At 31.6% G+C, this 16,501-nt stretch overlaps 1 protein-coding gene across 1 annotated transcript in view; it reads right to left on the bottom strand.

The window, feature by feature from the left end:
• Positions 1-1,027: 1,027 nt before the first annotated feature.
• Positions 1,028-16,501, bottom strand: part of LOC129217368 (replication protein A 32 kDa subunit-like) — a 57,239-nt gene continuing 41,765 nt past the window's right edge. The window contains exons 4-8 of the mRNA XM_054851653.1: positions 15,970-16,086; positions 10,825-11,016; positions 8,202-8,333; positions 6,310-6,404; positions 1,028-1,274 (exon numbers count right to left, since the gene is read on the bottom strand). Of these exons, the coding sequence (XP_054707628.1) occupies positions 1,190-1,274; positions 6,310-6,404; positions 8,202-8,333; positions 10,825-11,016; positions 15,970-16,086 (621 nt within the window). The 3' untranslated portion in view covers positions 1,028-1,189. The remainder of the gene's footprint in view (positions 1,275-6,309; positions 6,405-8,201; positions 8,334-10,824; positions 11,017-15,969; positions 16,087-16,501) is intronic.

The raw sequence follows: 16,501 nt of genomic DNA on the forward strand, positions 1-16,501 counted from the left end.
AAAGCAGTCTAAAGCGGACTTTACCCTAAAAATCGGATTTTGGCGGGAAAAGCGGACCATTTGGGAGCCCTGCATCTTCGACCCCTTACCCCCTTTGTCATAATAAGTCAAACTTCATCTCACTCCTCCTCTTGTCATGTGTCATTTTTATAAACATATTGTTATAATAACAGCGTGATGTTACTTTTCGTCACCCTCTCTCTTCCCCTTGTCACAATTTCATGAACTTGTCTCCCCCTCAAGGCATGACATCACTTGTGGATGACCCATTTTAGAATATTATAACTTCGATTTGCTAAACAATTGTATTTTTGACACAATCACTTAATATTGTCCATCTGCTTCTGTATCTTTGTATATTTAAATAATAATTAAAGAAACTGACTTTTGCAGCTGAGAGTGTGGTGGATGGAAAAGCAATAATCATAAAACTTTAAAAATAGTAAAGCCTTATTTAAGCATGGTTTACTTCAATTATGAAATGTCCTAGTCATCTAATAATATTTTCACCTTCATCACCCTTATACCTTCACCCTTGTGACAAAGTTAAGTTGTCGATCGTAGTATGTATTTACAGTTACTGTCATAGAGGAGGACTATGTAGTCTTGAACTAAAAAAGAAGGAGTTCTGAAGAAGTTCAATCCAAAGTGAAGGAGTTTGAAGGGCCCTTCAAAAAAAATTCCTAAATGAAGGAATATTGGAGGAGTTATGAAGGAGCGTACGAACCCTGTAACTCTATTTCGAATTAAATATGATTGTTAACTGGGGCTTATCATTTTAAACTTAATCTTAAATGAAAAGTGATTAAAAATGCTTTGTGCTATAATATGAATGAAGTGAAAAATTCAATGTGAAAGTCATCCTTGACCTCATTCACGATATTCCAGTGTTTTGAGTTTCTTTTTTTTGTATTGATGAGATAGTTGAATTTTTTTTCTGACAACATGTGCTTTATTTACATTATTGTTTTACTCATAGTTCTTTTACTTATAAGATGCAATTCAAACATTTTAGAGAACATTTTTTAAAGCATTTATTTACATATCTTCAAAAAAGTTTATGGCAATAAGTTGATATGGAAATGTATAAAAAATTTTGGTTTCAAACTTTTTTCTTTCCTTTTTGAACAAAAATTTGTGAAATTTATTTTATGACAAAAATATTTCATATTTCCCAAGTCATGCTTTTTCAAACACAATCTGTAGATTTGTAATGATCTTCATCAATGGTGGAATATATGTGACCTTCATTGCTTAAGAAGTCTAAAGCTTCCCTGAAAGATAAGAAGACAACGTTTAAAAAGTATTTATTTTCACAAGCTGTAATTTTGCAACAAAGTTGAACCAAAAACCTTTCATTACTAATTTGTTTCAAAAAATATGGCTCAAGACTACGAGAAATAGCATATAATATTTTTCTGGCATTTAGTAGCTGCATACTTTGTGCCATATTTGATCCTGGAAAAATAATTTGTTTTGACTCTAGTTCTTTTAAGAAAATAATATAAAAATGCCAGTCCAAAATTTCGATAATTATTTTAAGAAAAAAAAAACTACATTCAGCCAAACCTTAAGGTTAAAAATATAGAAGCAATACAAAGAGAAAAAAGGGATACTGGAGACGAAAATAGGAGCAGGAAAAGTTAGAACTTAAAAATACAATTTCGATAATGCTTCGATTTATATTATTTTGTACAATTTGTCAGTCACAACATATAAAGATAATAGCCAGTAACTATCTTCAACTTAAGTTTGTTTCAACTGGAGGTTTACACAACCCCACCTCCCTCAAACAAAAAAGAAAGTTAGAAATGAATAAATAAATTTCTAAATAAATAATATAATAATAACAATAATATAAAACACTGTTTAATATTTTAAACAGGAAAATAAACAACACACTGCAAAAGAAAAATAGAGCAATTAAGAGCTCACTTACTCAAAATTTAGTATGTTCCTAAAAAAAAAAAAAGAAAAGAAAAAAAAAGGCGCAAAAGTTTAAGAACAATGCAAATTTTTGAATAAAAAGAAAAGTATTCAACCCAATGCTTTCAAATTTCTACTGTATGTGGCTAGTATGATCCTAAATATGTGTTTGAAATTTCGAAAAATATAGCTGTAATCAGATCAATGCAAATATCTCTTGAAACGTGATGCATGAAGGATCAGTGCGGTTCTTTTTCACGAATTATAAAGGGTAGCAATGGCTTAAATGTGTTATCAAGATGCCGAAGTCTCAGCAGTTCTTACCTGAAGAAGTTACGAAACTCTGCAAGCTGAAAGCTAAAGGTAAATCCGTTATGGAAATTTCACTGATTTGAAATCGGTCTAAACGTGTTATTTATGATGTTCTGAAATGTGGAAAAAAATTCAAACCTGCATATCGCCCAAGAAGGCAGAGAAAAACTGCATTTTGTGAGGAAAGAAGAATGAAAAGAATGGTTCTAACAGGAAATTTGTCCCTTAGTCAGACAAAAACTCGACTTGGATTATCATGTGACACCATACACAGACGAAAACCAAATCAGGATTTAACAAGAAACAAGAGTTAGCTCATAAATCTTTTCTGAAACAGTCACAAACAAGTAAGATTGCAGTGGGCAAAACGTCATATGCATTGTAGTGACGAATGGATTAGTGTTATGTTCTCAGATGAAAGAAAAAAATGGAATTTGTAGGTCCAGATGGGGTTCTCATACTATTGACATGACTTGACGAAAGATCCAAAGTGCATATTCAGTAGGCAACAAGGTGGTGCCTCGGTCACGGTATGGAGCGTTTTTTACTTCAACGGACAAACGTCTCTTAGCTTCCTGAATGGCAGACAAAATTCAAAAATGTATCAAAATATTTAAGCAAGCATCTGTTACCATATGAGGAAGTCCTGGGTGGTCCTAATTGAACTTTTTAGCAAGGCAGCGCTCCTACACAAACTTCCCGTAGTACAAAAAAATGGCCTGCGTCTCAAAATATCTCTTAAGGGGATATCACACGAGAGAAATTACAGGACATCGCAATAGCAACCGTAACGCTATCCGGAACTGGTTTTTCTACTCACTTCCACAAACGATTGCTCCAAAATTCTCGTGTGCTATGGAAATTCGCAGAGTCTCGTATAGGGGCAAACTTTTTCCTCCGCTAGAAAAAAATTACCTTTAATTCTGGGCAAGTTACGAAGGAACCAATCAGGGCGCAGGGGTTTCGTGACGTCAGGCAGCGTCACTGTAAAATACATTTGCAATCGTGGCGACAGAAATGTGGGGATTCCTTTTTATTGTTCTATTTATTTTATGTTTCAAAAATTTTCAGTTACACTTTAAAAAACGGATGAGCGACATTTAATCTTTGGTTTTGCATCTAATTTTGAATTTAAATTGCTACTTATATGTTAGTTGACATCAGTGCGAATTTTATGCATTTCTTAATTTATATTGGTATTTTTCGTTTCATTGGGTTTTGGAAAATTGTTTTGCACAAATGTTACATGGGGTCGTTTCCAAAATTTTAAACGTATTTTTTTCTGAAAGAGCATGCTTAAAAACATAGGATCTGACCATTTTTTAAATAATTTGTTTTTGTTTAATATTTTCAAAAAAAAATACTTAAGTCGTGGCGCTTTTATTGTTTACATTTCTGTCCTGTGACGTCACGAATGATGAAATGCCATTTGTGTTGACATTCACAGAGCAAAATATTTAATTCGCATCTTTACTCACGTGTATTTGTGACGTCATCAAGACCACGCCTTGTTTGAAAAATCGGACATTTAAAAAAATTAATGAAAAAATAACGGTTGGGAAAATAAAAGTATTTTTGGGTCCAAGTTTTTTTTTTTTTTGCTTATTCTATCAATTTTAGTGACAAAAGTGCTACTTTTGACTGGAGGAAACCACCCCATTCTGATACTTGAACAATTACAGTACATTTTTTCCTTGAAAAAGTTACGTGAAAATTCCTTTTTAAAAATCATAGCATTGAAGCTGTACTTTTCTTTTTTAATTCAAACTGATGGGTACATACAGTATGTACCATTTGAAAATACTTAAAATGTAGGAGAATGTGAGGCAAAGTGAAAAGGTGAAATATTTACTCTACTTTTAGCTCCACCTATTTAGTAACATTTTGATTGTGTAGTAACACATGTACTCTATTCCAGTCAAGAAAAATAATCCCTCTGAAAATCAAAGAACATGATAATACAAAGAATTTTTTAAAAATGATACGCACATTGTAATATTTTGTTGAGATGTCAAAAATTATGTTTGGCATTATTAAATGATAAAGTTATTTTTAGTAACATTTGAAATATTGATTGAGACGTACTAATATTCAATGCAGTGTTAATTTGCTCAGTATTAAGCTTATTTGTATTATAAATGCTTGTATAGCTTGTATAAATGCGCATCATCGTTTCATTATATTTTTTTAAAGCGTCACTTTATTTTTAAATGTCTGGAACTATTTTAATAAACTCGGCCACAGATTTTCCTGTGTGCAATATGTATCTAGTGGCGTTATATTTGTGTAAGTTAAAGTGTTAGCACATCTCCAATATATTTATGAACTCAAAGTTTAAAAAAATAATTATGAAAGGCCTATTGATCAGAGTTTGCTGGCTTTTTTTTTTTTAATTTTTCATGTTTGTTTTTAGCTATGAATTTAGGTATAATCTGTTAGAATTAAAATTCCTTGTTACCTGTCAATAAGTGACTAATAATTCCTATCTAAAATTCAGATTTAATTTAGTAGTTATGGGAAAAAATAAGCCTAGAGAAGTCATATATTCTGTATGTCTTCTTTAAATGTAAGAGTATCACTTTAAATCAAACATTCAATTAATAGTAATAAAAGTTTTCTGTTTTTCTGAAATTTTCACCATAAGTTCTACAAATTAATGTTAAAACTCAAATATGAATTTAACAGGAGGAGCTTTGGAGACTGCATGAAACAATAATTGATGCTCTAGCTCTGAAATCATTGCTTTGATCATTTCCCTTTTTTTTTTTTTTTTTTTTGCCATCTTTCCACAAACCCACATACAATTAAAGCTGCAAGAGCTGCATTAAGTATTTGATTACTAATGTCATCCATAAGTGTCAAATTAAAGCAACGCAGCATGATAACCAAATGCAGAATTGACAAAAAGAGATGAACAAGCGCAAGCACATGGATGTAAACTAAAAAATGGTAGCCCCCGTTCTGAACAAATCGAGTAACCGTCCGCGCAACCGGCAGCAACCCTGTAGGCAACTTCCCTTCCGAAAAACCAGTTCCAGATAGCGTTGACGGTTTCTATTGCGGTTGCGATGTCCCGTAATTTCTCTCGTGTGATATCCCCTTTATGTGACATATACCAGAATGGGAAGCATTATTGCTCTGCACAAGAACTCACATCAGCAGTCGAAGAATCATGGAAGAGACTCACTCCCGAAAACTTCCATAATCTAGTGCTAACAATGGAAAATCGCGCATTCGAACTCATCAGTTGCAATGGTAACACAAGAGACAACTAAGACTTTTATGCTTTCCTAAATGTAGATATTTCACTTTTGTGCCTAAATTTTTGCACCCGCAAAATTTTAATTTTTTTAATGAAATATTACTTTAATTTCTATGAAGAGTTTCCAAATTCGAAACATGATTTTGTAAGCTGGTTGTTTGCATACAGTTAAGAATTATAAAGCTATTCAGTGTACACTTTTCTTTTTATCAAAAGATTTTGGTTGTGCTCAAACTTATGCGCTGCACTGTAACAAAACTCAAGTTAAAACAATACTAAAAACAAAGGAGGAAAAAATAGAATAAGCTGATTTGAGCTAACTGGTAGAATGTGTTAAAATAGCATTCAACTTTCAAAATAATTGAACTATTTACAAGATGCAAAAGGATTGAAATCTCCAACATGGTGTGCAATTTTCGGCAAAATACGTATTTGATTGAGTAAGTTTCCAAAAAAAAAAAGACTTCCACTAAATGAATTACTAACTAGGAAAATTCATTCAAGTGAAAGTCTCAATTTCTTGAATCTACTGAATTCATTGACAATTTTTCCAAAAAAAAAAAAAATCTGATTTTCGGAGTGAACAAATGAAGTCAGGTGGATATTTTTTAAAAATATGTAGTAAAAGGTACAGAAATATATAAAATATATGACAGTTGCAAAAATATGGGAAACATACAACATTTTTATGCCTTTTTTTTAAATACAAGAGAACAATTTTTATCCCAGTAATATTCAATAATTACGGTGAGAATTCAATTAAAAAAAATAATAATTCTTATGCATTTATTAGAATAAAAAAAACTTACTGAATAGATTGTCGGTTCAGGGATTTTAAGCTGGCAAATAATGCCCCTGTGTTAATGCCCTGTTCATCTTTGCATGCATTAACTGCTTGGAGGACCTATAAAAGTAACATCGACAAATCAATACTAAATTTATTGAATAACAAAATAGCACACATATGCAACAAATGAAAGAAAATCAATTTTATAAATTCACTTCCTTGAATCGTTCAAAATTAAAATAACTTTTATCTTCATATCACAAATCTTACAGTGTTAATGAATTCTATAATGTCAATAAAAAGAACTAAAATAAAATTATTTACAAAATTTAAGTGTAATTAGAAAGCTCAACATTCCAGTTTCAAAGATAATGTACATGTCAAATACATATTAAGCAGCAGTTTTGCATTTCAATAATCACTCATCGATAACACACTCAAAATTTCATTTAAACAGATAACAAATGGACAGCATTTCATTTTGTCTTAAATGTTTTTTACAAATTTCAAGTGGCTGGGCATTTTAAGCATACCAGGAAGAGCTCATTATTAACTTATTTCATATCCTAAAACAGATTAAAAGATGTGCAATCCACAGTATGTTATGTTTTAAGTAATATATGTGTAATGTGTGGAAAAAAGTGAACCTGAAACTAAACTTAAATGCAGTGTGTAAGGCACTTTATGTTTTGATTCACTTGGCATTTACTAACACTGCTTCAAAAAAATAGATTTAAAATACTTTTTTTTTATTATCATTTAAAATAAAGTAGCTGCACCATGCAAAGCACTCAAAACTCGGGTTTTTTGAATTATTATTATTTTTGTTTTTTGAATAACAGAAAAAAATAGACTTGATTGTTTATTTTCCCTTGAGAGCGGTGCAAATTTTTAAAAAATGTCTTTCTTTACAAATTTGACGAAGTATTTATTAAGGAAGTTATGGCATATCCACAAACCTCCTTTGGGTTAACCTTTGGGGGAATAATATATACGTAATAAGTGTCTAGAAAATCTTCAAAATGCCTTACTTTGAAATTTGATAATGTATTGAAGAAATTATGGCACTCTCAAAAAAAAAAAAACTTTGAAAAATAATATGCAGTAAAAGCCCTCTAATGTGGACACTAACGGGACAATTTTTGTTTTGTCCGCAATAGAAGGGTGTCTGCAGGACAGGGGTTCAATAATGCTATTTGCCTTGGAATCGGTGAATCAAAAATTGTCTGCATAAAAGGGGTGTCTGTTAGAAGGGGTTTTACTGTATATGACGATGACTTTGAAAAATATTTTAAGTTAAAAGTAGTACACAAAAATTAATAATAATTCCTCCCTGGAAGTTGGACATTATCAAAAAGTCTCTTATAAGAGATAAAAGGTACAGGAATTCAGGATTAGTGCATGATGCTTATGCAGCAGTTAATATCATGCAGCACAGTACAGGGGTTACCATCATTACATACATGTCCATATATCTTTTGACATTTTATATTTTCAAACAAACACACTAAGCGCTTTTTTATTCCTGCTGTGCATATATCAATCATTTTAAGGGGTGGGCTTTTTAAGCCCAACCCCTTAATTAAAACCAGCACTTTAAAGTGTTGCTGGTTTTAATTTTCAATTTCCATAGACATAGCTTTATTAATCCAATCATTTTTGCCTTTAGAATTTTCTTCCGAAAGTACCATCTTTGCCGGGAAACTACAAATAAATGTTTTTTTTTTTCCTTTTCTCTCTCTTCTCCCTCTTTTTGATTAAAAATTTTAGCCTAGAATCCCATTATGCATTAACACATACTATTTTATTAATTTCATTAAAATTAGTTTTCTAAGGAACTCAGTTGTAGATATGACGTCATGAAAAACTTAAAATTTCAATTTGAAAGCATGTTTCAAAAACTTTTTCACTTACAAGTTGTTGAGGTTTTGTAAGGTTCCTTGAAATTCCAGCATTCATACCAAATGTATCTGAGGTTCCACCAACAGTTCCTGTTGATGTAAGAAGTGAAGATGATCCAAATCCAGAAGCCATTCCAGTAGAACTCTACAAAGCATATACCATACATTTTAATGTGTATAAATTCATACATTTTATGATATTTTTTTAATAACAGAAATTATGTTTTCCAAAGACTAATTCAGGCAATAAAAATAAATCGGAGTTCAAATTACATAATAAAATTTTTAGGAATATCATTGGTTTGGTGAGAGCATCATTTTAATGTTTTTCACTACATTTTATTACTGAATGAATAAAATAAAATAAAAGTTTTTGTTTCATTGTGCACTGCTCACAAAAAAAAAAAAAAAAAAAAAAAAAAAAAAAAAAAAAAAAAAAAAAAAAAAAAAAAAAAACAATTTTAGGTATTAAAGATCAGCTTTTGCATACAACTGAAGAATAAAATAGGAGGATCATTTTAAATACAAGACCAAAAACTGAAACTGAATGCTAAAAATGTATTAATTATTTAAACAAATCTTACTTTGTAGGATCAAGAACAAGGATGAAAACTTTTGCATCAGGAATGAGAATGAAAAATTCTTTTAACAAATTTAGTAAAATAGGGAAATAATAAAAAAAAAATAATTTGAATTTTGACATCTTGAATTCAAATTATGTTTTTTGAAATCACGAGTGTGTGTGTGTGTGTGGGGGGAGGATATGTGTGTTTGTATGTATGGGGTATGTGTGTGTAGGCATGTGTGTTTGTGTCTGTGTGCAGGCATGAAAGTGTGGGTAGTTTTGTGTGTGTGTAGGTTTTTGTGTGTGTATATGTGAAAGTGTCTGTATGTATGTGTGTGTGTGTAGTTGTGTGCTTATGCGCGTGTGTATAGGACATGGATGCAACCTGGAGATGGCTTTCGCTATAGGAGCAGCAGCGTGAGGAGCCTGCCTGTCCACGGTGATGATGCAGAGGGTGGCGGTGGGGAAAATCAAAGGACCTCAAAAACAGTCAAATGAAAGCAATAAGCAATCGTGATTGCTCAATAAAAACTTTAGCAACATTGAGTCATTACAACATTTCCCTTGATACTTAAAAGAGATAAGGGATAGCCAAAAATATGAGTCTGGTTCTTGCAATCTGTAAATTGCTGCTGCCTGTAGATGAAAATTCATAGGAAGCTACAAAGCTCAATGCAAAGTAGGGTTATAATAATTTAGATAGGCTAAATCCAGAAACTTTTATCATACTAGGATTAAAATTTCTTTTTTAGTAGTTAAATTTCTTTAATGTAAGAATCTAAAAAAAAAGAATCAAATACAAATTTAAATTCAATTGGATACTAAATTCTGTCAAAACGTCTTTGTCCAAAAGAATGAGTATGTATATACAAAGTTAAAACGTTATATTTTTGCTGGAAAACAAATTTAAAGAAAAACATTTTTTGTCTATAACTTTGAAAATGGATTCTTTATAATCTGGAAACGTGTGCTTCACAGTGTTGCTCTCCCTTGGTTCATGTCTTTAGTTATTGCATGATTGGTGGTGGTTAGCATAAATCATAAATGTGTTTAGAATCAGGTAATATAAGATGTTTTGGCAAAAAGAGCACAAGCTGAAAATTGACACAGTATTGAAGAAGCAACACATTAAAATTTTTGGACAATAAGCCTCAAATCCAGGCATTGATCCAAACAGAGGTTTGAAATCCAGATGTCTGGTAATCCTACCCTTTTGTAGCTAAAATAACTATAATTTTCCACAACTAGTCCGGGCACAAAATAATAATGAGAACCACAAAAATAAAATTAAAAATAACAACGTCAAAATGCACAAATTGCAGACACCTGTTTTGACGTTACAAGGAACACGTTTTTCAACACAAAAGAAACGAGCTTATGGAGGAAAAGATATTCCACAAAAGCGCTTCTGTCAGATGTCATAAGTTTGCATTTGGAATGATTTGTTTCTATTTATTTTAAATTATTGATTGTACTTAATGTAAATAAATTAAAAATAATAAATATGTTAATGAATTTTCATTTCATAAAAGATACAAAACAAATAAACATTTTCTATTTTAAATTGGCATTCTAGTGAAAAAAAGTGAACTGAATATTTGGTATTTGGTAGAATATATGGTTAGAATTTTAACTGAATATCCGGTAAAATTTGGTGCCTCCCTAAAAATTACCTAAATTGAGGTAATGGTATTCTTGAAATATCTGGTGTTTTATTTAAGCCAGACTTCTGCACGAAACATTTTTTAAAAAAAGGTGTGGGGGGGGGGGATTTTTGTTTCATTGTGCTTCAAGATCTAACCAGGTCTGAGAGAGATTTCGCCAGCTGAAATCTCTCTCAGCCCCTTCCAAGTCACTTGACAAATCAATGTTTTTGTTATCAAATGATGCTGATTTACGTGGAGTGAACTGATTTGGACCGAAAGAAACAAGACACAGAATCACCTAGCTTTTGAACTTTTTCACTAACTCATCAAAAACTTCTCATTTCTATTCTACAAGTCTTTTCTTTTTACAGAACATCAAAATTGTTCAACACAAATAAACTTCAATAGCTGAGCATCAAATGTACCTGCTTATCCATAACAGAGACTGACATTGATGCATGTATCACTTCAGCAATATGCATAGTTATTTCATTGGCGTCTCTTACTGGAGAGATATTAAATGCAATCACATGCCTTTTCCCTTTCATAGACCTCACAGCTCCTGTGACTCGTGCATACGTATTTTCCTGGACGACATTCACTTTCTTGCCTAAATCCTGCACATACAAGGAATGGTAAGAACAAAAGTCAGCTTTTGCTAGGTGCATAAAAAACAAATATGAGACAGTGAGAAGCAAAACCTCTCCTCTATTTTAGGCAAAAGATAGTACTAGTAGCTCTGGTAGTTGATATTGATGCTATACATCATGAGTTAGAAAAAGTTTTCAATTAAAGCCTACCTAGGGTTGGAACATTAAACGAGTTTTAATTGAAATGTTAAAATGTCCACTTAATCGCTTTGCTTCTCAATGCCTCTGTTATTTGAAGATCAGGGTTAAAAACATGAACACTGAAAGTAGGAACATGCTATGCTTTGACAGTACAATCAAACCTCCATACATCAAACTTCCACTTATCGAAATTTTCTATATATTGAAATCCCAGCAAATTTCTATGTTCATTACATAGAAAAATTGTTTCTATATATCGAAAAAATCTCTATGTATCAAATTTTTTTTCGAGACATTCGTAGATTGTTTTTTCCACTTTAGACTGTTTGTCTCATGAAAAATGAAGGTTAGGGGAGAAAATTATGTTCACTTAAGGTTGCTACAAAATTCATAAGGAATCTGGGGTTGAGGGGTGTGTAGATAGGTCGTTGTTTCATTCTGGAGTTCTTAAATTCCCCCAAGTTTATTTCAAATCTTACTTGTAACCAGTAACATTCTAAAATCAGTTTCAAGTTCTTCCTTTTGTCTGTTGATTATCATTCCTAGTCTTTTTAGCTGCAGTAAAAATCATTCAAGTTAAGCAGATTGATTTTTTACTTTTCTTTCAATTACATTGTCAAAATGAAAATCCCCTAATGTTGCGGATCAAGTTGAATTGAAGAAGAATAAAGATGTATGAAGGCACAAAAATGTAATTTTTCTTGTTTTTTTAATTATTAGCTTTTATTTAATCCAATGCTAGTATCAATTAGAAATTGGGTTTTATACACATAAATTAGCTTTAATTTTTATGTTTTAGGAGACTTTTAGAATAAAATAAGATTGTTTCCATACATCGAAATTTCTATATAACGAATTTTCCCCCCGACAATTTGCTACTTCGATATATGGAGGTCCGACTGTATTAGAATTATTTAAAGACAACTAACACACACTCAAAACCTATACACAGCTTGTTAGAATAAAACCTAATGCAAGATATAAGACCATCACTGTTACCTTAAATTTGGAACTTTTTCCAACTCCTTTTCATAGCAAATAATACATTTTAGCATTTATCCTAAAATTTTTTGTAGATACACATTCATTTTTTACATAAACTTCTATGTTTTGTTTAAGATATGCATAATCACATATGACTTTTTTAAGATGTACAAAATCAATCAATCAGATGATATGCAATTCAAAATGCATGGGTTAAATCTTGCTCTTAGCACAGTGGTTGCATGAAAATTTTCCAACTAGGGGCTTATAGAAGTTAGTCTGATACTCTGGTTTTACACCGGAAAATAAGAGAAAAAACTTTAAAACAAACGCCCAGAAGAAAAAGATCATTTTTGATAATACTTTAAATGTTTCAGGGGGAATATTCTCCATGCCCGATATGCTACAAATATACATGCTTTTGAACTTTTAACCTGTCAAGCCCGCAAAAAAACGTTATTGGTGTTGGCATAAAATATTATTTTATTTAGTCTCGGCCCACAGCCGATAATTTAAAGAAAATATTTTAAGGTTGAATATTGTTACCTACTTTTGGCCCAGTCTGGTAAAAGGGTAATTCAACTAGTCAGTGTAAAAACTTCAACCGACGTTTTCCCCACGCCATAATTAATGGCAACTGTTTTCTTAAAACATTGCAGATTGCGTGTGTCGATGGATCAATATGAAAAAGTTGAGTTGTCACATGATGATTTTAATTTAATTCCACTTGTTTAAAACTGCATGTACAATAAAACCTGTAAAGTTGACCACCTGTCTATGTTGATCGCTTTTATCAGGAACGGAATTTGTCCTGTCTTGTATAATGAAGGAAAACCTCTGTAACTTGACCACCTTTCTATCTTGACCACCTGTCTATCTTGACCACCAATGTACCCCAAATTTGGTTTGGAGTATTGTAAAAACCCTTTGTCAGTTGACCACTTGGTTTATTTTTTAAAACTTAATTTAGCGAATTATTTTATTTTATTATTTTTTTTATAGCTTTCCAAGAATATTTTTAAGCCAGACCAGCATTTTACCAACTAAATAAAACAGCAGCATAACTAAACCTCCTTGTAAGTTTAACCACATTGGAAAACTACTAAGAATCCGTTTATTCTCCAAACTTGTTTTTATTTTGTTGTCCTATTTGAGATTATCTTTTGTACTCTATGTTCAATGAAAACATGTGTCAGTAGAAATGTACAAAGTATTTTTTTCCAGTTGTGATATTTTGTGGCATCACTGGAATTGTGCTAGAATAAAAGTTACTTGCATTGCAGTATTTCTGGTGCAAGGGATTAAGAAATAGGACATTTTCATTTTCAACTGCCTTTTAGAACTATGAGAGTCCATCTTGATGCTCTTTGTGTTATAGTTTTACATAAAATGGCTTCAAAAAGAATGTTAGTTGAACTTGAGATTGATAAAAAGTATGAAATATTAAAATTATTGAAAAGGGAGAAATCCGGAGAAAATTGGCTGACACATATGAAATTTCCAAAACTAGTGTCTAATTAGTGCGCCAAACTTCAATAAGGAGTTGTTCTGTTGAAAAGTAGATCATCATGGTTATAAATGTATTAAATGTATATGAGAAAAAAAAAGCAAAAAATTAGTTATTTTTGATTAGCTATGAATTTTTAGGAACTATTAATATCAAATAACTTTTTGTAAACATTTTTTTTTTGATCAATTTAATGAAATTTTAAATTTACATGACACATTATACGTTACTCTGAGAAAATTACCTCTAAAAATATTTGACTAAAATTTTAAATTATTGTTTTAAAGTAATGTTAAACAATGAAGGTAAGTTGAATGGAAAAAGGAAGTGTCAATTAGTGAAAAAATGAATACATGGTGCAAGAAATGACAAAAAAAAAAAAAAAATCATTACCCCCTTTATAAGTTGACAAGTTGACCATCAAAGTACTGCACCGCAAGTGGTCAACTTACACAGGTTTCACTATACCATGGAGGAAATACTAGAATTCGCGGCCATGTAATAAACAAATGAGTTGCAATTGAAGTTAATATCTTCACGTCATCGAGGCACGCAATCCCACTGGCTGATGGTATATACAGTAGAAGAGGGTTATAACGCACACCTTGGGACCAGAGCTTTTGTGTTATACAGGTTTTTGCATTATATAGATCATTTCACAAATTTTGAAACTAATATTCAGAATATATGTATATATTAGCACTTCAGAATGAGTTTTATCTGCAATGAGTATCAAAGCACCAATATTACAATTAGTTATTCACAAATAAATATGTTTCACGATCAAAATCCTGCACTTCTGCTAGCTTCATGGTTTGCATAACACCTGCATTTTTAAGAGCCATCTGGTATTTTCTGTTTACTATGAGTACTAATTTTTAGTTTAAAAGTTTTGAAATAAGATGGAAAGATGAAAAACTTTCAAAATTTAATTTGCCTAACAATTTTCATTTTTGCAAAGCAAAACAGAGGGATTTTTTAAGCTTCAAAACCTATTGTTTACTTCTGAAAAGTAGTGCGGTTTATAGAGAATTGCGTTATACAGGTCGGCATTATAACTGTCTTCTACTGTATATATATATATAGAGGTGAGTGGTAACTCTCGCTCTCTCTTCTCTTTGATCCCTGGTTGTTTTGGTTGTGTTGTGAGGCCTAGCTCGACTCACGTGTGGGTTTTTTTTTTTTTGCGCTATGCTAGCGGGAGTTTGTGGCGTGTCATATGTGTGATGTATTAATCACACTGTTTCCAAGTTTTGGATTGAAAGTCCTGGTAATGAAATGAGACCAGGTGAAGAAGTGCTTATTTTGTGTCCGGCATTGCCGGGGAAAGGAGTTCCAAACGTTCTATTGGATAGCTCACCGAATCTTCTCATGTGGATTACCTGTCGAAAGAAGTGTTGTTTTCCTGGAGTTTAATCTGGTCAACTTGTTGCGTACCTAGGATTATCAACTCGGGACTAACTTGTGACATCATCTGCAGACTGGTGATTTTTTTGATTTTTTATTCCTTGGAACTTCTTTGCTGTGATATTTGGGGGTTGCTTTAACAGGGATGTTTGTTATATATTACTAGTCATATTTAAATAAATGAATTTTTCTGAAATATGCTTTTTACTTGTCTCCGACTGGACATTTCACGGCCATTTAATGTTGGTTTAGTTTAATGTTCTGAAACAGAATATTGGATATTTAAACTTAACTTCTAATTATGCCAACAATTGGTTAATATAATTTTTCCTAACCTTCCAAATAAAAAGAATGGCTATAAAACTGTTAAAAACTTTTAAAAAAAATAAAAAAAAAGAGGAGGGGGGGGGCACCATTTCCAAAAAATGGGTGAAAACGTGGTCACATTTGCATTCAGGGGTTCATTTTACATAAGAATCATCAAGAATAATAAGTTAAAAAACATTTCGATATTTTTTTTTTTGCCGTACAGTGTACTTTGAAGGGGAAAAAAAGCTCAGATAATTCACCGCAAGTGCACAATCAACATTCATTAATTTTACACTCCTTAACAGATAATATGTGGATAATGTGCAGGAAAACTGCAGCATTTAATTTTGTGAAGAACAAATTATGTATATCCTTTTCGTTCAATCGATTTTTCCCCAATTTTTTCTCTCGAAACTTCCAGATTTGCCTTATTTATAAAACTCCCTATCCTCTCCCTGATTTCTTGGTTCTATAACCACCTTATAAGTACACTAGAAATTATAACTTTTTATTTTCGAAGAAAACAGAAGTAATTAAACAATTTTTTAATTGGCTAATATTAAAAACTTTACCTCATTTTCTCCAATCCAAATTTGAACTTCAATTCCTGGTCCACTGCAATCATCTATTACATAAGTCACTTTTGTAGTCTGGATATCAACTGACTGCACAAGCCCAACAAATGTGATCTAAAGTTAATAGAAGATAGAAACAACCTTATCAGAATAACAAATATTATAGATTACTTTTAGACTCTGTAAGTAATCCATATCTTGGGACAAAAAATAAACAAATAAATTGAAAGAAAAGACTAAAGATTTCCTGTACAACTACCATTCTCACAAAGTTTTTAACATTAAAATTATTTACTAAAATCATGTTCTTTAACACAAACTATGCAGTCCAGTGGCAAAAAGTTTTGTAGCTGTCTGCGACAAGCTTTTAGAACTTCATAATCTGTCTGAAAAATTTGTGCATAGTTTTAATTTAAAAAAAAAAGTTTTTTTTAAATAATTTTATTTGATACATGGGAGGAAGTGACCCTCCCCCCCTTCCAGAGACGATGGTGCACCCCCTAAAATTCTTATGAAGCACTCCCCTATC

The sequence above is a fragment of the Uloborus diversus genome, chromosome 2 (assembly GCF_026930045.1).
Source record: "Uloborus diversus isolate 005 chromosome 2, Udiv.v.3.1, whole genome shotgun sequence".
In the NCBI taxonomy this organism is placed as follows: domain Eukaryota; kingdom Metazoa; phylum Arthropoda; class Arachnida; order Araneae; family Uloboridae; genus Uloborus; species Uloborus diversus.